Raw genomic sequence first — 21,828 nt, forward strand, 5'->3', positions numbered from 1 at the left:
TGGGTATATCATGTGATGCCAAGGTTTGGAGTATGACTGATCCTGTCACCCAGGTGGTGAGCATAGCACACAATAGTTACTTTTTTAACCCTTATTCCCCTCTCTCCCACCCCCCCTCATAGTCCCCAGTGTCTGTTGTTCCCATCTTTATGTCCACGAGTACCCAATGTGGAGCTCCCACTTATAAGTGAGATATGCGGTATTTGGATTTCTGTTCCTGCGTTAATTCACTTAGGATACTGGCCTCCAGCTGCATCCATGCTACTGCAAAGGACATGATTTCCCTTTTTAAGGAGGATTTAGACCCCCTGTGTATCATTCCTTCAGTCTAGTTGAAGAAGGATCCAGGAAGCCAGAATTTGGTTCAGTATAAAAAATGGCCTTGGGACAAGCCCTTCTGTAAAACCTGGACAGGAACTGTGAACGGCTGTGCCGCTGCAGTGTCTCAAGAATGGGACTGAAGCTGAGGGAAGGTGTCCCGGTGGTCCTTCAGGGGCATCTGCCGGAGAGGAGTCCCAGCGGGGGAGCTGGCAGCAGTTACCACCCCTGTGCCACTGCTGCCTGCCTCAGTGATAGACTTCTGGTGAGGCAAGAATGTGAGAATCGGATATAGTTAAGGATGAGCTTAGAAATGTTTGTTGATTGACTGAATGAGTGTATCAGATAAGAGTATTGGGCTCTAATCCAATGAATCAGATTTATCTGGGCTTTCTTGAAATCAAGGTCCTTATTTACAGCATTAATAAGACTTGGTCCCCACCTTCAAGATACCTGCAACGCAGTAAAGGAGGTGATGAAATATATACACACACACGTGTGCATTTATACTCATAGTTTTAATACAGGACGGAATGCAAGAGTAAAATGGTACAAAGCCTACAGGATTTCATCGGAAGAGATGATCCCACCTATGTGGGGGTGGAGGGAAACTGAGTGTCAGGGGATATGTAATATCCCCATGGTCAGCGTTGGAAGTGGAAAGGGTGATCTTTTCTGGAGAAGGGAACAGAGAGAAGGGAACAGAGAGAAGGGATGGGATATTTCCATTGACCTGGGATTTAGGGCTCATGGAGAGGATCATGGGAGATAAATTTTTTTTTTTTTTTTTTTGAGATGGAGTCTCGCTCTGTCACCCAGGCTGGAGTGCAGTGGCATCATCTCGGCTCACTGCCAGCTCTGCCTCCCGGGTTCACACCATTCTCCTGCCTCAGACTCCTGAGTAGCTGAGACTACAGGCACCCGCCACCACGCCTGGCTAATTTTTTGTATTTTTAGTAGAGAAACACGGGATTTCACCATGTTAGCCAGGATGGTCTCGATCTCCTGATCTCGTGATCCACCTGCCTCGGCCTCCCAAAGTGCTGGGATTACAGGCGTGAGCCACCACGCCCAGCCAGGGATAAATTTTTAAAAACTTGGCCAGGCACGATGGCTCACGCCTGTAATCCCAACACTTTGGGAGGCTGAGGCGGGCGGATCACCTGAGGTCAGGAGTTCGAGGCCAGCCTGACCAATATGGTGAAACCACATCTCTATTAAAAATACAAAAAGTAGCCAGGCGTGGTGGGGGGCACCTGTAGTCAGTCCCAGCTACTCGGGAGGCTGAGACAGAATTGCTCGAACCTAGGAGGCAGAGGTTGCAGTGAGCCGAGGTCGTGCCACTGCACTCCAGCCTGGGTGACGGAGCAAGACTCTGGCTCAAAAAAACAAAAACCCCTTAATGAGCTTCGTTATTTTGTGTGCCAGGCTGCAGATTCTGGGTTTGTATATTCTTGTTTCAAATTGAAATAAGAATTAGTATTATTAGGACTAAAAGGTTTTGAGTTATTAAAAAAAAAACTGACTAATATTTTAGAAGCATGAGTTCAGAGGTAAAATAAAAATTACTAGGTGACTGAAGAGGCATATTAAATGGTGAGCTCTTTACAATGAAGCTGGACTTTTAGACTCCAGAGTAAGCCTGTTCCTATAACTCTTGGGTGCACTGATGCTGATCTGTGTGACTCAGGCATTTAAACTCGAAGGCAGGGCTGTTAGTAGCTTCCATTTTTATAACTGTAGAAATTTGTTACCTACTAAGATCTCTCTTTTTCTTCTTATTTGATTAAACATTTTAATCTTATTCCATGTTTATTCTTCTGCCTAATTTCTCATTTCATATTAACATTTTAAAATAGCTTATGAGTCCCCCGGGAAGTTTAGAAACGTACTTTCATTTTAAAATGGGAATTAAAATATACTTTATGTGTTTTTTAAATGTATACCTTTACTGAGAAATGAACCTAATAAACATCAAACTCAATTTCTAACTTTATTATTTTTAAATGCCGCTTTTTACATAATTAAACCCTGTGCCTATAGACTTTGTGCACCGCTTTTTAAAATGTAACATTTCACACATGAGCCTTGGCACCATCGTGGAGCCGTGAGCCAGGGAGGAAGCTGAAGACTGGAGTACTGGGATTGGGTACAGGGTTTGTTTCTTCTTGGTTCGTGGGGAAAATTGTCCCTTAGTTTGGGGAGGGTGGGCGGAGTAGTTATCCCTTGGTATTCTGAAAATGACATAAAACCAAATGTCTAATAATCAAGAAATTGCAGTAGTTTTTCTTTGATATTTAAATACCAGTGTGCTCATTTATTTTATATTTATTTATTTATTTTGAGACAGAGTCTTCCTCTGTTGCCCAGGCTGGAGTGCAGTGCCGTGACCTCAGCTCACTGTAACCTCCACCTCCCAGGTTGAAGTGATTCTCCTGCCTCGACATCCTGAGTAACTGGGATTACAGGCGCCCACCACCACGCCCAGCTAATTTTTTGTATTTTTAGTAGAGGTGAGGTTTCACCAAGTTGGCCAGGCTGGTCTTGAACTCCTGACCTCAGATGATCCGCCTGCCTCGGCCTCCCAAAGTGCTGGGATTATAGGCGTGAGCCACCGCACCTGGCCCAGTGTGCTCATTTAAATGAGCATCTCCTGTCTCGTAGGCATTGTTCTAGTCGCTGGGGATAAATCAATGAAACAGAAGTCCCTGCCATCAGGGAACTAACATTCTAGTGGGGTGGACAGATAAACAAGTCTAATATCCAGGTAGTAATAAGGCAAGGGGCCACTGAGTGATAGAAGGGGTGGGATGCAGCTGTTTTAGGTAGGGTGGTCAGGGACATGCACTGGGGGGAACTCATCAGGCAGGTGTCTGGGGAGAACATTCTAGTGGGAGCTGGCAAGTGCAAAGGCCCTGAGGCTTTAGTGGGCTTGGGTCACGCATGTAAGCCAGTGTGGCTGAGGGGCAGGCGAGGATGAGGTCTGCAGACAGAAGGCATGAGGCTGGGTCGCATAGGGCTTTGAGGGTCCTGGCAAGGGCTCTACCTCTTAACTCCGGGTGCAGATGGGGCCTCTGGAGGTTGTCAACTGAGGAGGGATGCCACCTAACTTTTTTTTTTTTTTTTTTTTTTTTGGGACGAAGTTTCATTCTGTAACCCAGGCTGGAGTGCAGTGGCGTGATCTCGGCTCGCTGCAACCTCTGCCTCCCAGGTTCAAGTGATTCTCTTGCCTTAGCCTCCTGAGTAGCTAGGATTACAGGTGCCCACCACTAGGCCCAGCTAATTTTTTGTATTTTTAGTAGGGATGGGGTTTCACCTTGTTGGCCAGCCTGGTCTCGAACTCCTGACCTTGTGATTCGCCTGCCTTGGCCTCCCAAAGTGCTAGGATTACTGGTGTGAGCCACTGCGCCGGGCCTGTATACTTTGTTATACTTTTTGGAGGAGACATCTTTACTAAGTACTACCTTAGGTATTGGAAGACTAGATTGTACCTCACTGAAAAGGTGACATTAAATATCTAGAATGTTGTCTTTTTTTTTTTTTTTTTTTTTTGAGATGGAGTCTTGTTCTGTCACCCAGGCTGGAGTGCAGCGATCTCGGGTCACTGCAACCTCTGCCTCCTGAGTTCAAGCAATTCTCCTGCCTCAGCCTCCCGAGTAGCTGGGATTACAGGTGTGTGCCACCACACCCGGCTAATTTTTATATTTTTGGTAGAGACAGAGTTCCACCATGTTGGCCAGGCTGGTCTCTAACTCCTGGCCTCAAGTGATCCGCCCGCCTCAGCCTCCCAAAAGTGCTGGAATTACAGGTGTGAGCCACTGCTCCCAGCCCTGTTCCTTTCTTTATGTAGATCCGAAGTTCTGACCTATGTGATTTTTGTCTCTGAAGAACTTCTTTTAACATCTTTTCCCAAGTCAGACCTACTGGTAACCAATCCCCTCAGTTTTTGTTTGTCTGAGAATGTCTTTATCTCTTCTTCACTTTTGAAGGATGATTTTACTGAAGAATTCTATGTTGGTGAATTTTTTCTTCCAACACTTAAGTATTTTACTCCACTCTTTTCTTGCTTGCATGGTTTGTAAATAGAAGTCTGATGTCATTCTTATCATTGTTCCTCTAGAAGCAAGGTGTTCTTTTCCTCTGGCTTTTAAGATTTTTCTTGGCTAGGCATGGTGACTCACACCTGTAATCCCAGCACTTTCGGAAGCTGAGGCAGGTGGATCACCTGAGGTCAGGATTTCGAAACACAGTCTGGCCAACATGGTGAAACCCCATCTCTACTAAAAATACAAAATTAGCTGGGTGTGGTGGTGCATGCCTGTAATCCCAGCTACTCAGGAGGCTGAGGCAGGAGAATCGCTTGAACCCGGGAGGCGGAGGTCACGGTGAGCCGAGATCATGCCATTGCACTCCAGCCTGGACGACAAGAGTGAAAGTCTGTCTCCAAAAAAAAAAAAAAAAAAGATTTTTCTTTTTGCTAGTCTACAGTTTGAATATGTATACCAAGGTGCAGATTTTCTAGTATTTATCCTGTCCTGTGTTCTCTGAGCTTTTTGGGTCTGTGGTTTGGTGTCTGTCAGTAACTTTGGAAGATTCTCATATTATTACATCAGTTTTTATTGTTTTTGTTCCCTTCTCTCTTTTTCTCCTGGTATTTCCATTGTGGGTATTTACACCTTTTGTAATTTTCCCGCAGTTCTTGGATATTCTGTTTCATTTTTTGTTCTTTATTCTCCTTGCATTTCAGTTTCGGAAGTTTATGTTGACGTATCTTCAAGCCCATTCATTCTTCCCTTGGTCGTGTCCAGTCTGCTGGTGAACTTATCAAAGGCATTCTTTGTTTCTTCATTTCAGTGTTTTTGATTTCTAGTATTTCTTTTTGAATCTTTGAGTTTCTATTTGATATAGTTTGGATATCAGCCCCCTCCCAATTTTATGTTGAAATGTGACCCCCACTATTGGAGGTGGGGGCCTAGTGGGAGGTATTTGTGTCATGGGGGCAGATTCCTTGTGAAAGGCTTGGTGCCCTCCTTGCAGTAATAAGTGAGTTCTCACTCTATTAGTCCACATAAGATCTGCTTGCTTAACAGAGAGGGCACCCCTCCCACTCCCTTGCTCCCTCTCACACCATGTGACATGCCTGTGCCCACTTTGCCTTCTGCCATGAGTAGAAGTTTCCTGAGGGCTCGCCAGAAGCCAAGCAGATGCTGGTACCACGCAGAACCCAGAGCCAAATAAACCTCCTTTATTTTTTATTTTTATTATTATTTTTTTGAAACAGAGTTTCGCTCTGTCACCCAGGCTGGAGTGCAATGGTGTGATCTCGGCTCACTGCAACCTCCGCCTACAGGGTTCAAGCGATTCTTTTGCCTCAGCCTCCCGAGTAGCTGGGATTACAGGCGTGCGCCACCATGCCCGGCTAATTTTGTGTTTTTAGTAGAGACAGTGTTTCATCATGTTGGTCCAGCTGGTCTTGAACTCCTGACCTCAGATGATCCGCCTGCCTTGGTCTCCCAAAGTGCTGGCATTACAGGTGTGAGCCACCATGCCTGGCCTAAACCTCCTTTATTAATGAATTACCCAGTCTCAGGTGTTCTTTATAAGCAACACAAAATGGACTAACACATCATCTCTCTGCTTCCATTACCCGTCTCTTCTTGCACGTTGCCCACTTTTTCCCAGTAGAACCCTCAGCATATTAGTCATGGTCGTGGTTAGTTCTCTGTCTGATAATTCCAGATTCTCTACCACATCTGAATCTGGTTTTTTTTCTTAGCATGCCTGTAATGTTTGTTGCTTTTAGAAGCTGAACATGACGTGTCAGATAATAGGAACTGAGGTAGATGAGCCTTTAGTGTGAGGATTTATGTTTATCTGGCTAGGAGTTAGCATGGATTTAACGATAGAGGAAGCTGTATTTGTAACGGAGTCAGAGGCTTTGGTTTTCCTCTGATGTCCTTGTTTTTTCTCTCTGCTGTTGTCTTTGGTTTTCCCAAGAAAATTCTTCTAAATGAAGCCTGTGTCTTACGTACGGCTCTGTGCTGTAATCCACAGATATTATCCCGGAGCCCTGTTGATGGATAACTTGGTGGTCAAGTACTGGGGAGGGGAAGAATCTTCCTCTTATGTTTAAATCCCTGTGTTTGGATGGGTGTGGGGTGATAGGCCAGAGTTCCTGGGATGCCTTTCGGAAGAGTTTCTGAGTCTTTTTTTTTAAATCCCTTTACTTGAGACAGGAAGACTGGAGGGGGCTGGAGTTAGCAAGTCGCCCTTTCCCTGGTCAGATAAGGCTTTATTACAGCAGATTCCCTTGAGGCCTGGCCTTCCGTACAGAGAACATAACTGGAACAGAACAAAGCTCTGGGCATATTTCAGAATGTTTACCTCCCACCCCCTCTACCAGAAGCCCCAGGGGAAGCTTCTCCAACCTCCCCTTGAGAATGTGGTGGGACTCCTAGACGTAAAACTCATGAAAGTGTGGGGACTGCCCGCAAAGACTGACCCCCTGAAGTTTGCAACTCTCAGACTCCTCCATGCCAAGCCCCCAGCAGTTCTTCCACTGCGGTGTAAGAGTTTCTGCCAGGAATGGCCCCAGCATTGGTCTCTGCTCCCTGTGAACTGTGAGTCTCTGCGTCAGCCTGTCTGTCCGGTTTTCAGGGTACATCTTCACCCTGTGAGCTTAGTCCTGTCATGCATCTCAGAATTACTGTTTCTTATTTTAGCTTGTTTCCATTTGTTTAGCTTTTTCTTATTATAAGGGAGTGACGACCTCTAAGCTCTTAGACGTGCTGGAGTGGAAACCAGAAGTGCCTTTGCGATTGTTTTTGCATCAACGGTGACCAGATGTGTGTGTTCTCTGATGGATCAATCCTGATGGATGCAACTTAAACTATAGGAGAAATGTCAGCACTTCAGACTGAGGTTCTCAGTATTCTGTTTAAGGTTTTAAAAGATAGAGGAAAATAAAGTATACTCTACAGGTATGTTCCCTTAGATAATAGGAGATTGACAGTTTTTCCTTTGAGACTCCGGGACTGGGGAAAGAAAGGCTATGACAGAAGTGTCGAGCTGAGTGTATAGATGGATATGTGTAAAGTGCACCAAAAAATGGTAACTACAGGCTGAACAATCGCATGTGTGGATTTTATTTCCAGAAAACAAGTACTCGCCTAGAAAATGGCCTGTTGAGGAGTGTGGGGGCACATTTTTGTTGGTGTGTATCGTGAATTTTTTTTTTTTTTTTTTTTTGAGATGGGATCTTGCTATGTTGCCAGGCTGGTCTCCAACTTCTGGGCTCAAGCAGTCTTCCCACCTCAGCCTCCCAAGTAGCTGGGACTGCAGGTATAAGCCAGTGCATTATTGAACCCATCTGCTCCACGTGTCTGGACTCGGGCACCTCAGCAGCCAGTGTTTCTCTCCAGAACACTGGAAAGCACAGTACCCACCGAAGCCTGTGGAGCAGGCACTCTACACAGATGAGAATACCACAGCTCCAAGAGATACTGCAGAAAGAGGTTAGGGAACTTCCCAGGGATGCACAGGTACTGAGGCCTATCTGATGTCATTGCATCTTCCTGCGGATGCTTTGCCCCGTCTTCGTGTCCTTGAGTTCTCTATAGAGGCTGATCCAGAACCTTCTGCCTTCTGAAGCTGCATCCAGTCTTTTCCCTTTCGTGGTGCCTGGCCCTTCTCCAGCCTCCTCAGCCAGCCTTCCCATCTTTCTCATGAGCTCTTCTTCCTAAAGATCTTGTATTCTATTACTCAGAGGTCAGCAGTCGCTTCTGACTTTTTAGTATGAAAAAAATCAATGTCTTTTGAGCAATCCATTCTAGACTTATATATAAAATGAAAGTGTATTTGTGCTGTGTCTAAAAGGGAACCCATTCTCCAAAAAAAAAAAAACAATGTTCGGGTTTCTGCTTGCAGCTCTTTTTGGCTTTTCACCTCCAAGTCTTCAGCCATGTCTCTCATTTTCTAAAATTGAGGTTGCCAGAAATTTTACTGTTAAGCAAAGCGTTAATAATATTTATCCTGTTAACACACTTCTCCATTTCCCCCTTACCTCCCTGAACCACACTGGATTAACCGCCAGAGGTGGATGAAATCATTTTATTCCTCTCTAAAAAAGAAATAAGTAAATCCATTTAGTAGTGCAATAGAGAATTGGCAGAGGCACGAACCCACATCAGAAATGCTAAACAAGGATGAATAGTCAGGAATACAAAATCTTCACTTTTCTTTCTTTCTTTTTTTTTTTTTTTTTTTTTTTTGAGACAGAGTCTTGCTCTGTTGCCCAGGCTGGAGTACAGTGGTGCAATCTCAGCTCACTGCAACCTCTGCCTCCCGAGTTCAAGTGATTCTTCTGCCTCAGCCTCCCAGGTAGCTGGGATCACAGGCATGCACCACCATGCCCGGCTAATTTTGTATTTTTAGTAGAGACAGAGTTTCACCATGTTGGCCAGGCTGGTCTCAAACACCTTACTTCAGGTGATCCGCCTGCCTTGGCCTCCAAAAGTGCTGGGATTGCAGGCGTGAGCCACCACGCCTGGCTTTATTTATTTATTTATTTATTTATTTACAAGGTCTTGCTCTGTTGCCTAGGCTGGAGTGCAGTGGCATGATCTCAGCTTACTGCAACCTCTGCCTCCCTGGTTGAAGCAATTCTCATGCTTCAGCCTCCCAAGTAGCTGGAATTGCAGATGTGCACCACCACACCCGACTAATTTTTATATTTTTAATAGAGACAGGGTTTCATCATATTGGCCAGGTTGGTCTCAAACTCCTGACCTCAGGTGATCCATCTGCCTTGGCCTCCCAGAGCACTGGGATTCCAGGCATGAGCCACCGCACCTGGCCGGGATCCTCACTTTCAAATACTAAATCTCCCTGATTAGATTCAGATTGTGTGTTCTCAGCTGGAATACTGTCCAAGTCATTTTATGTCCACTGAGTATAAAATTTCAGCACACAGTGTTCATCTTCCTCTCATTTGTTATGTTTGTTTTGATTGTCCATTGAAGGTGTTGTCTGATCTCTACACTGTGTAGTTAGTTTTTTTTTTTTTTGTCACGACTAGTAAGCAATTTGTGGGGAAAACACTTTCAGACCATACAAACCTCTCTTTCCTTGTCAACACTTGTGCCCTAGTTGAGCATCTGTTGATGATTTCTGTCCAGACAAGTCTTCCCTGCCCTGTGGTGATGATTTTCCATCTCTGTACTCCCTCTTCATTTACTGATTGGCACTGTGCAACTCTACTTCTAGCAAGAGCTGTCCCTGGTCCCCCATTTCTTTTTTCTAATCTGTTTACTGTGGACTCGCAGATTCCTAGACTTTTCCATGACTTGTAATTTATGACTGCCTTTATTTTGGTGCTCAAGTTGTCCCAGTATGAGCTTCTTCATGGCCAGTACTAGCTCCTTCAAGCCGGCTCTTGTGGCATACCCGCTAGTTAGTTAAGTTAGTTAGTTAGTTTTGAGCACAGTGTACAGTAACTTACAATGTCTCCTTGTAAGACATTGATGAGGATGTGGTGCCGTTGTTATTTAAGTCGGCAGCTAGACACGGAGGAATGATCCAGGCAGTGCTCACCCTATCACTTATTTGGGGTCACCCCTACAAGCACATTGGTTGTTTGTACGTGTTTTTGTTTTGGTTTTTTGAGACTGTGCCTTGCTCTGTTGCCCAGGCCAGAGTACAGTGGCACAGTCATGGCTCACTGTAGCCTCAGCCTCCTGGGCTCAAGTGATCCTCCTGCCCCAGCCTCCTGAGTAGCTGGGACCACAGGCACGCACCACCACACCTAGCTTATCATTGTATCTTTTGGCGAGATGAGGTTTCACTGTGTGGCCCATCTCCTGGGCTCAAGCGATCCTCTTGCCTTGGCCTCCCAAAACTGGGAGCTGTGATTACGGACGTGAGCCATTGCACCCCGCTGCTCGTGCAGTGTTGGTGCTGACCCCAGGAGGGCACCTCACTTCCAACTGCGTCCAGGGACTGCAGGTTCTCAGATGCTGACCGAGCCTTTCGAATTTGATCACGTTTGTGGTTGCTCATCTGCCTCCGCACTGATTCAGTGTGGTGACTCTAATCTTCAGAGCCCACACTCATTTATTTAACGCATCCCGTGTGTGTGCTGGGGAGCGGTTTGCTCTTACTTCCACTGTTTTCTCCTCATCCCATTTGAAACTTGGAAAATTGTCAGAAAAATTCAGTCCTTTTTCCAATGATTTTTTTTTTTTTTTTGTATGTATATATTTTTTGAGACAAAGTCTTGCTCTGTCACCTGGGCTGGAGTGCAGTAGCACGACCTTGGCTCACTGCAACCTCTGCCTCCTGGGTTCAAGCAGTTCTCCTACCTCAGCCTCCTGAGTAGCTAGGACTACAGGCATGCGCCACCAAGCCCGGCTAATTTTTGTATTTTTAGTAGAGACGGAGTTTTCCCATGTTGGCCAGGCTGGTCTCAAACTACTGACCTCAAGTGATCCACCCACCCCAGCCTCCCAAAGTGCTGGGATTACAGGCATGAGCCACCACACCTGGCCTCCAATTATTATTATTATTTATTTATTTATTTATTTTAGAGTCTTGCTCTGTTGCCCAGGCTGGAGTGCAGTGGCCTGATCTCGGCTCACTGCCACCTCTGCAATTCTCCTGCCTCAGCCTCCCTAGTAGGTGGGACTACAGGCACCTGCCACCATGCCCAGCTAATTTTTGTATTTTGAGTAGAGACAGGGTTTCACCATATTGGCCAGGCTGGTCTCGAACTCCTGACCTTGTGATCTGCCTGCCTCCGCCTCCCAAAGTGCTAGGATTACAGGCGTGAGCCACTGCACCTGGCCTCCAATGATATTTTTAATCAATTTTACTTTAATCTGTGCAGCATAGCTTTAGAACAGTACTAGATTGGCCACTTCCACTTTTTACTGTCTGACTCCACTTGTAGTGATGTGTAGGAAGTAGCGCGTGACTCAGGCGTTGCTCTGCGTTCTCTGGAAATGAAGCAGGTTCTGATTATCCATGATCAGATATAAATGGAAAGAATCTTTATGCCTACATGTCCTATGCAGTTCAGGTGCATTAGTAATCTCCATCTGGTTCCTCTAAATTTGTACTGTGAACTGATGAAGAAAATATATTAATAGTTCAATGACTGTATTATTTTTCTTTTTGGAGACAGGGTCTTGCTCTGTCTCCTGAGTAGCTGGGACTACAGGCATGTTCCATGAAGCCCAGCTAATTTTTAATTTTTTTTGTAGAGATGGTGGGGGTCTCACTGTGTTGCCCAGGCTGGTCTTGAACTCCTGGCCTCAAGCAATCCTCCCGCCTGAACCCGAAAAAGTGCTGGGACTTGAGCTACCGCACCTGGCCCTGTGTTTCCAATGAAAATGTTCTAGGCATTCATACCAATAATCTTCCTGAAGTTTTGTTCTTTTTTTGTTTTAACTCCATACCACCTATTGGCTAAATGCATCTCTTTATACAATAGTGTCCAAAATGTTGGGCATATTTGTTCACAGTTTCTAAAATCAGAGTGATACCACCATTAACCATTCTTTTTTTGTTGGAGATTTCCACAACCTGCTAGACAAGCTCTCGCAGAGCTCTAACACTCTGTGTGAATTATTTCTGCGAATATTGAGGAAAAATTGATGGCAGAAAATGTCTTCGAGGTATGTTGATTTCCTGCTTTTGAAATACGTGTATATTGCCACTTATTCAGACTGAATCACAGTACTGTAATGACGGCGCTGAGTTTCTTCCCAAAAGGGTGACTCCAAACATAACCGGGGGAAAAAGGAAGCAGGCGCCCCAGTGTGCACAGCACAGTGGTGTGTTTCTTATTGGGGCGCATGCTTAGCTTTGCTTCTTCTGAGTCCAGGCTGTGCCTGCTTCGCCCCACCCTCCGGGTTTTTTTTTCCCCCTTTTCAAATGTAATTTCTGAAAAAGTAGGTTACCGAACTAAGAGCAAACAAACCCATGTGGCATCGCATTTTAAACATAAAGTAACACTTGCTCTATTTAAGATGAAACTTCTGCAGATTGAACATAAAGGGTGTTTTCATCTTCCGCTTCAAGATACTCTTTCGGCTACTTGCAGAATCGCAGCCAAGATGTGTGTTAATCCTTTCTGTGACCGCGGACTCCACGGCGGCCAGCTGCTGTGAGGTCGGCATCTGAATTCCAGGAGCAGTGAGGGACAGGAATAACAAGGCCAGGTGTTGCCTGCCTGCCCGCAGAGTGAAAGAGCTGCTTCACTGCGCCTCTCCGCCACGCTGCGGGAAGCCACGGGCAGGAGCATGGAGCGTGCCCAGAGGCCCGGCCAGGCCAGAACACCAGGTTCAACGGTGTTGGCGTCCACCCTAGCACACATCTTGGTTTTGGCACCATGCTTCCCAGAGATCCACGTTATATAAGGTTGTGGAAATAAAGTTCATGAAAGAGAACAGTATGAGGGAAAAAATGTGAATGCGTTTCCTCTAGCTCAAATCACCGAATGCTTTGAGCCACATTATTTTTAGATGTTTATTTATTTATGTATTTTAAGTAGATCTCCTTTGCCAAGAATAGAGTGTCTGATTTTCTAAATAACTGGAGCAGGTTTTGTTTTTGTTTATATTTCATCCCCAATGAGGAATTGTTTGTGGGTTTAAAATAGATGTGAAAGTAACTGAGTTTGTATCTGAAATGACTGAGGGGCTATAAAATGGCATATTAATGGAATTATGCTCTTGGCTGTGTGAAGGCGGCTTTTGTGAAGAATTCTGGTCTGTCGGTTTTCTCATGCCCCGTTCTGGAAGATGAAGCCAGCGTTGCTAAGGATGTGGAGTGGGAAGCTCGCTTACTCGGAGGGTGGAGCCCTGAGTGCTGGGATGGTTCTGTCTTTACTCCCGGTGTTTAGCCATCGAGTTACTCCGTCAGAGCGCTGTAAAATCCCACAGGGCTTAAGGACTAGGTTATATACCTGTCACAAGCCCTGCAAGTTCTGCTTATCTGAGAGCCTCTGACCCCACCTTGTCTAGGTAGCACTGTTTGCAGAGGGCTCTGAAGTACAGCTCGGAAGCTGGTTTCCCTGGAACACCATGGGGGGAGCAGGGGAGCGACATGTTACGCCTGCATTTTGGAAAGATCCCTGGCATCTGTGAGGAAGGTGATCCGGGAAAGAACAAGCTGGGAGTCCAGAGAGAGGATGAGGGATGGAAACAGGCATTGGGGTTGGGCAGGCATGAGAGAAGACCTCCTCGAAAGCCCATGTAGTGGGACGTGAGTGCTGGGGGTGGATGGGAGAATCCTCCGCCATCTCTGGTGGAACAGATCACCTGGTGAACATATCTTGGTGACTTCACACGCCATTCCCCATGCCTTCTGTCCTGGGCAGGGAAGAGACCACAGAGCTTAGGAAGGGACATGGCTGCACCCTACAGGTGGCTCCGGTGATGGCCTCCTATCCCCAAGGGATTGTCAGGTATTACACATGGGCGAGAAGTTGATCCTTGGCTGGCTGGCAGCTGAGAGCTAGAATTAGAGAATGCAGGGCAGCCAGAGAGGTCACTTTGAGACATGTCAAGGATGAGGTGTGCCCGATGGGACGTCTGCGTGGTCGTGTTCAGCAAGGGTTGAATCCTGAGCTGAGACAAGGGAAGCCTGGGTGGCCAGTGTCAGACTCAGATGTCTTCAGATGTACCTAGAACAGGACATGATAGGGTCATTTGTATGGTGATCATAGCCAAGGCCATAGTCCAGTCTGTGCTTTCTCTCTCTCCCCATATTCTACCACAGTCCTCATTCCGATTCCTCCCCTGCAGCCTCTCAGTTCCCCACTAGAATTCTTTTTTTGGGGGGGCGGGGAGACAGGGTCTCACTCTGTTACCCAGGCTGGAGTGCAGTGGCGTGATCTTGGCTCACTGCATCCTCTGCCTCCCAGGTTCAAGCAATTCTCCCACCTCAGCTTCCCAAGTAGCTGGGATTACAGGCATGCGCCATCATGCCCAGCTAATTTTTGTATTTTTAATAGAGACGGGGTTTCACCGTGTTGGCCAGGATGGTCTCGAACTCCTTACCTCGTGATCCTCCCACCTCAGCCTCCCAAAAGTGCTAGGATGACAGGCGTGAGCCACCACACCTGGCCTGGAATTCGTTTTTATCTGGCCGCTGAACTGTAGGATGGTCCGCCGCACATCTTGCTGTTGGTCGGCATTATTTGATGGTGGTGGTAACAGTGGTTCCAGATGAGTCTATGTGTTTCTCCATTTCTTAGGTGTCAGACCCTAGGAAACCCATTTGGTTCCTGCAGATAAGTTGGCAGAGAGAGGCCCTTGTTCACCTTTATCAGATGTCACCTGTAGAAAGGTGGCAGAGAGGTGGCGCACTGCCACTCACTGCAGAGATATGATTGCAAACCCGGGGGCGTGATTGCTGCCCTCGGCGGTGAGGCTTCTCTGTCCTGGAGCATCCTGCCCATCACGTGACTGTGCTTGGTTTCGGGGGCTGGTGTATTCCCAGGAGAGGCAGGGCTGAGCACTCTTCCTGCCGCGGGTTCCCCTGGCGTTAGTATTTTCCAAAACATTGTAAGAACTAACGTGAGAAAAAAGAAATAGCCTTTATCTCTCGTGCCTGACAGATAATCAGATTACTCTGGGGATTCGATAAAAATAAATCATTTTTTATTCCTAGAGTTAGCTACTGTGATGACCGAAGTAATCATTTGTGAGACAATTTCAAAATTTAAATCAGATATATAGAACTTGGCTTAGGGAAAAAGTGCATATAGAAAGGGCCACGTGGGCCAGGTACAGTGGCTCACACCTGTCATCCCAGCACTTTGGGAGGCCGAGGTGTGCGGATCACTTGAGGTCAGGAGTTCGAGACCAACCTGGGCAACATGGTGAAAAACCCTCCCCACAAAATGTCCCAAAAAAATAGCTGAGTGTGGTGGTGCACGCCTGTAGTCCTAGCTACTCGGGAGGCTGAGGTGGAAGGATAACTTGAACCCAGGAGGTGGAGGCTGCAGTGAGCCAAGGTCGTGCCACTGCACTCCAGCCTGCGTGACAGAGCCAGACCCTGTCTCAAAAAACAAAAGACAGAACAGAAAGACTCATGTGAATTTGAAGAGAGTTTGCATTTATCTGATTAATTATGTTGTAGAAGCTGTTTGCTCTCAGCTGTGTCCCGCTGGAAGCCACTGTGGGGACCCTGTTGTGCTCCTGATGTGTCTCAGGGATGATGCTTAGAGACCCTGAGGACAGTGTATTTCTGTGTTTCCCTGTCCTGTTTCACTTTTCCTAATACTTTACAAAACTGTGCAATGGGCCGGGCGCGGCGGCTCACACCTGTAATCCCGGAACTTTGAGAGGCCAAGGCAGTTGATCACCTGAGGTTAGGAGTTCAAGACCAGCCTGGCCAACATGGTGAAACCCTGTCTCTACTAAAAATGCAAAAAATTAGCCGGGCATGGTGATGCACACCTGTAATCCAGCTACTTGGGAGGCTGAGGCAGGAGAATAGTTTGAACCCGGGAGGCGGAGGCGGAGGTTGCAGCGAGCCGAGATCGTGCCTTTGCACTCCAGCCTGGGCGACAGAGCAAAAACTCCATTTCAAAACAAAAAAATATGCAATGGCTTCCCGCTAACATATCTGGTTTTGTTCCCAGGACATGTCCTCATAGAGATTTCAAGTACCCACAAGAAACTCAACGAGAGTCTTGATGAAAATGTACGTGATCTGTGTTTCTATTTACAAAATACACTCATTTCAGGTTTTAGAACTTATTTTGCTTAAAATCTCAAACCTGGTATGAATTTATTTCCTTTTGTTAACAGTTTAAAAAATTCCACAAAGAGATTATCCATGAGCTGGAGAAGAAGATAGAACTTGACGTGAAATATATGAACGTAAGTGCATGGTTTTCCTCCAGCCCCAGCCTTGGGCTGCCTGACCTCCCAGCCTGGGGAGAACTCGTTCCCACTGTTGACTCATCAGCAGCAGATAGGAGAGAAGCTCCGTGTTGATGATGCCCAGATGCATGAAACCGACAAGCTCTCTTTGGGCTGTCTGGGCCGGTTTTCGCTAACACTTGGGATCTTATTAGAAAGCATAGGGGCCAGGTGCGGTGGCTCATGCCTGTAATCCCAGCACTTTGGGAGGCCAAGGCAGGTGGATCACTTGAGGTCAGTAGTTCAAGACCAGCCTGGCCAACATAGTGAAACCCCATCTCTACTCAAAATACAAAAAAAATTAGCTGAGCATAGTGGTGCATGCCTGTCATCCCAGCTACTCGGGAGGATGAGGCAGGAGAATGGCTTGAACCCGGGAGGCAGAGGTTGCAGTGAGCCAAGATTGCACCACTGCACTCCAGCCTGGGCGACAGAGCAAGACTCCATCTCAAAAAAAAAAAAAAAAAAAAAAAGGCATAGGAAAAAGTATTGCAGGAAATCACACTGCTTCCAGAAAGCATTGTCTTCACAGAACACATTCACGCTGTAGGACATTTGTGCTTCTGTCGCTGCAGCTGATGCAAAGATAACACTTCCTAAGCCAGCAGCACTTCAGGCTGTGGGTGGTGTGCGGGAGAGCACCGTCCAGGGCTCCCTGTGTGCCCTGGCCCATCTGCAGAGACCGCTCCTGCATGGTGCCCCTTCTCTATCCACTTTTGTCCATTTCAGCAGGTTTCTCCAGGTCCCCTTCAGGGTGGCCCTACAGCCCCGGTATTGAGGGCTCTTGCCATCTTCCCTTGCTCTATAGAGTACTTAACTTTCTCCTGCCACCCAAAGTCCCCTTTCTGCTCACCCAGACCCCCATGTGGCAGTGAGTGTGCGAGTTGCCCTGGAATCATCCCTCCCCTGTTGTCCTCGTGAGGACTGCTGCCTGGCTGCACCCTCCCGGCAGGAGGCCACAGGACCCGGACAGCTGCTAAGGTGCATTTCATGCCAAGTGATTTACATACGTTATCTAATTGTTATCCCTTCAGAAACTCCAAAACATAGACACCATTCTTTTTTTTTTTTTTTTGAGATGGAGTCCTGCTCTGTTGCCTAGGCTGGAGTGCAGTGGCGTGATTTCGGGGCTCACTGCAACCTCCACCTCCTGGGTTCCAGCGATTCTCCTACCTCAGCCTCCCAATTAGCTGGGATTACAGGCACCCACCACTGCACCCGGCTAATTTTTGTATTTTTTAGTAGAGACGGGGTTTCACCATCTTAGCCAGGCTGGTCTCAAACTTCTGACCTCGTGATGCACCTGCCTCGGCCTCCTAAAGTGCTGGGATTAGAGGCGTGAGCCACCGTGCCGGCCAGACACCCTTCTTATCTGCGCTTCACAGATTATAGGGAAAACAGGGATTTGAATTCTGACGCGGGTCCGTTTAAGACCCTGTGTTCGCTGGGCGTGGTGGCTCACGCCTGTAATCCCAGCACTTTGGGAGGCCAAGGCGGGTGGATCCGAGGGCAGGAGTTCGAGACCAGCCTGGCTGACATGGTGAAACCTGGTCTCTACTAAAAATACAGCCGGGCGTGGTTGTGTGCGCCTGTAATCCCAGCTACTGGAGAGGCCGAGGCACAAGAATCGCTTGAACCCAGAAGGCAGAGAGTGCAGTGGCGCGATCTCAGCTTGCTGCAACTACCTTGGTGGCTAAGTGCTTTGGATGGGACTTTGAGACTTTGGGTGGCAGAAGAAAGTTAACCACCCAGCATCAAAAAGCCTTTGAGGAAAGAAGGAATAAAAGAAAGAGAAGATGTCCTTAGGGACTTGCCTTCTGGTCGGGGGCTCCTCATTTAAACAGTAACCTTTAGAACAAAGCCAAGACATTAAAGTTGCGTGAAGGGGGCAATGTGAACTGAGGGGTGAGGGCTCTAACCAGTGTGTGGATGATGTGAACTGCGGGTTGAGGGTCCCAGCCAGCATGCAGATGGTGTGAGTTGCAGAGTAAGGGTCCCAGCCATCATGCAGATGGTGTGAGCTGCGGGGTGAGGGTCCCAGCCAGCATAAGGATGGTGTGAAATGAGTGAGGGCCCCGGCCAGTGTGAGGATGATGTGAACTGTGGGGTGAGGGTCCCAGCCAGCATGCAGATGGTGTGAACTGCAGAGTGAGGGTCCCAGCCATCGTGCAGATGGTGTGAACTATGGGGTGACAGTCCCAGCCAGCGTAAAGATGGTGTGAAATGAGGAGCGAGGGCCCCGGCCAGTGTGAGGATGATGTGAACTGTGTGGTGAGCGTCCTCAGCCAACCTGCAGATGGTGTGAACTGCGGGATGATGGTCCCAGCCAGTGTGTGGATGGTGTGAACTGCAGGGTGAGGGTCCCAGCCAGCATGCAGACGGTGTGAACTGAGGGGTGAGGGCCCTGGTCAGCATGAGGATGGTGTGAAGTGTGGGCGTGGGACCCCGGCCAGCAGGAGGATGGTGTGAACTGGTGTGGGTGTGGGGGCCCCAGCCAGTGTGAGGATGGTATGAAGTGAGGGTGTCAGGGCCCCATTGAGCCACACACAGTGGAAGTGTGAGTAAAGGCAACTGTGTGACAATTCGTGTGGTGCCGCAGTAAAATAAGCACAGCCATTTAACTTACAGGCAACTCTAAAAAGATACCAAACAGAACACAAGAATAAATTAGAGTCTTTGGAGAAATCCCAAGCTGAGTTGAAGAAGATCAGAAGGAAAAGCCAAGGAAGCCGAAACGCACTCAAATATGAACACAAAGAAATTGAGGTGAGCTTTTCAACAATATCTTGTTTTCTTTTGTTGTTGACAATTTGCATAGTTTAAGAGGAGGTTAGCTGAGTGCGGTGGCTCACGCCTGTAATCCCAGCACTTTGGGAGGCCGAGGCAGTAGGATCATATGAGGTCAGGAGTTCGAGACCAGCCTGGCCAATGTGGTGAAACCTCGCCTCTACAAAAATTAGCTGGGGTGATGGCAGGTACCTGTAGTCGCAGCTACTCAGGAGGCTGAGGCAGGAGAATTGCTTGAACTTGGGAGGCAGAGGTTGCAGTGAGCCGAGATTATGCCACTGCACTCCAGCCTGGGTGACAGAATGAGACTCCATCTCAAAAAAAAAAAAAGTTTTGAAGTTGATCTCATGGAAGTGGGGAGTAGAATGATGGTTACCTGTCATTCTCTAGATAGCTGAGGATGGTCATTGTGTTGACTGGGGAGTGGATGAAGGAGAGGTTGGTTAATGGGTCCAAACATAAAATTGGATAAAAGAAATAAGTTCTAGTGTCCAATAGCAGAGTAGGGTGACTATAGTTAACAGCAATGCATTATTTCAAAATAGTTAGAAGAGGGGTCTTGGAATGTCTCCAACACATAGAAATAATAAGAATTTGAGGTGATGGGCACCCAAGGACCCTGCTTTGATCATTATCACATGTGCCGTATAAATAATCTATCAGTTTTTAAAAATAAGCATTTTGACTGAGAGCTGAAGGCTGTAGAGTTTCCCTGAGTTAAGTATAATTAATCAGTGACCTCCTGCCAAAACATGGGCTTTTTATCCTGGCTCTGAAAGAAGAAGGGACTCTCCATGATCAGTGTTACTATTCCCATTGTACAGATGGGGAAAATGAGGCTTAGGTTAAATCATATTTTATTACTCCATTTTCATGCTGCTGGTAAAGACATACCCCGAGACTGGGCAATTTACAAAAGAAAGAGATTTAATGGACTCACAGTTCCACATGGCCGGGGAGGCCTCACAGTCATGGTGGAAGGGAAGGAGGAGCAAGTCACGTCTTACATGGGTGGCAGCAGGCAAAGGAGAGGTTGTGCAGGGAAACTCCCCTTATGAAGCCATCAGATCTTGTGAGACTTATTCACTATCACAAGAATGGCATGGGAAAGACCCGCCCCCATGATTCAATTACCTCCCACCAGGTCCCTCCCGAAACACATAGGAATTACGGGAGCTACAATTCAAGATGAGATTTGGGTGGGGACACAGCCAAAGCATATCACCTATTGTTGGCATTTGGAACTGGGTTTGAACCTGGAACTTTCTGGTTCCAAAGCCCATGGTGCTTTCCAGTAGGACACGATCATATCTCTGGAGTACAAAGTAATATTTGTGCAAATTGCCCCGTGGGAATGTCAAGCCCTTGGGCAACTTCTCTCTGTACACGAGTCAGGGACCTCAAGGAGAACGATGGTATCTACTTAGGTCAGGTTACAGCATTCTTTCCTCTCATGTATTTACTCTATTATTCAAATAAAGCAGGTGTAAAGATGGCAGAAGATAAATGTCAGGCTGCACGCTATCTGATGCTCATGTCATGCTTATATAATTATTATTATTTTTTTTTTTTTTAGTACGTGGAGACCGTTACTTCTCGTCAGAGTGAAATCCAGAAATTCATTGCAGATGGTTGCAAAGAGGCTCTGCTTGAAGAGAAGAGGCGCTTCTGCTTTCTGGTTGATAAGCACTGTGGCTTTGCAAACCACATACATTATTATCACTTACAGGTGGGTGTGGTGGCAAATTGCCTTGAGTGTATTAATAACTTTATTTCATATTTAAATGCCCCAGAAGGCTGGGCCGTGGCCCACGCCTGTAATCCCAGCACTTTGGGAGGCTGAGGTGGGCCTGGGCAACATGGCAAAACTCTGTGTCTATAAAAAATAAAAATAAAAAAACTAGCCAGGCATGGTAGCATGTGCCTGTAGTCCCAGCTACTCAGGAGGCTGAGGTGGGAGGATCCCTTCAGCCTGGGAAGTTGAGGCTGCAGTGAGCCATGATTGTGCCACTGCACTCCAACCTCAGCAACAGAGCGGGACCCTGTCTCAATCAGTCCATACACACAGAGATATACACACATGCACGCCACTCACCTTCCACACATGCCCAATATAAAGCAGTGGGCCATTTTGCCAATGAAAAGATTCCAGAGAAACTGTGTTTGGCCAACTTGAACATATAAACTTATAGAAATACAGCTGAAATGGTCAAATGTCCATGTATAATGTTTAATTAATTAATAATACATCCATATTTAAAGTCCTTCATAAAATAATGCTTCATCATTGAAAAATAGCACGTGTTTGCTCTTCTCACCTGCGAGTCAGCTTTCCCCAGGCCCTTTCTGATGTGTCCTCAGCATCAGTGTCTTCACCATGGCTGCTGATGAGTCCCAGCAGGCCCAGGTCTACCCCACCTGGGCGATTTGAGATGCTCCCTTCATGGGTCCGTGTCCGGGGGTCACGGGCAGCTCTGCCCCAGCCCACGGGCCCCCATTCACGCACATCAGGACAGCTGGGCTCAGTGATGCGTTCATTCCTCTTGGTGGTATTGGTTCCTGGTTTATTCAACTGAATGACCTCATCACCCTCCTTCCAACACACACAGCTGTGAGGTTCGAACCCCCAGGAATCATGATGCAACACATGTCACATTTTGTTTCCTTTGTTTTAAATTATGAACTCTGTTGCGCCTTTGTAAACATCCGAAACTAGCACTGGTTGAGGTCAGAAACTCATTGTTGTTCATAGTAAAGTTAGAGAGTGTTCCAATATAGGAGAAGCTTTGCA

At 47.0% G+C, this 21,828-nt stretch overlaps 1 protein-coding gene across 2 annotated transcripts in view; it reads left to right on the forward strand.

Moving 5' to 3' along the window:
• The window catches only part of BAIAP2L1 (BAR/IMD domain containing adaptor protein 2 like 1), a 111,291-nt gene that overhangs the window by 65,058 nt on the left and 24,405 nt on the right, over nt 1–21,828 (forward strand). For both annotated transcript variants that reach the window (XM_055393174.2, XM_055393177.2), the window contains exons 4-7: nt 15,968–16,029; nt 16,137–16,208; nt 18,879–19,016; nt 20,614–20,766. In XM_055393174.2, coding sequence (XP_055249149.1) covers nt 15,968–16,029; nt 16,137–16,208; nt 18,879–19,016; nt 20,614–20,766 — 425 coding nt within the window. The remainder of the gene's footprint in view (nt 1–15,967; nt 16,030–16,136; nt 16,209–18,878; nt 19,017–20,613; nt 20,767–21,828) is intronic.

Source organism: Gorilla gorilla, chromosome 6 (genome assembly GCF_029281585.2).
Source record: "Gorilla gorilla gorilla isolate KB3781 chromosome 6, NHGRI_mGorGor1-v2.1_pri, whole genome shotgun sequence".
Lineage (NCBI taxonomy): Eukaryota > Metazoa > Chordata > Mammalia > Primates > Hominidae > Gorilla > Gorilla gorilla.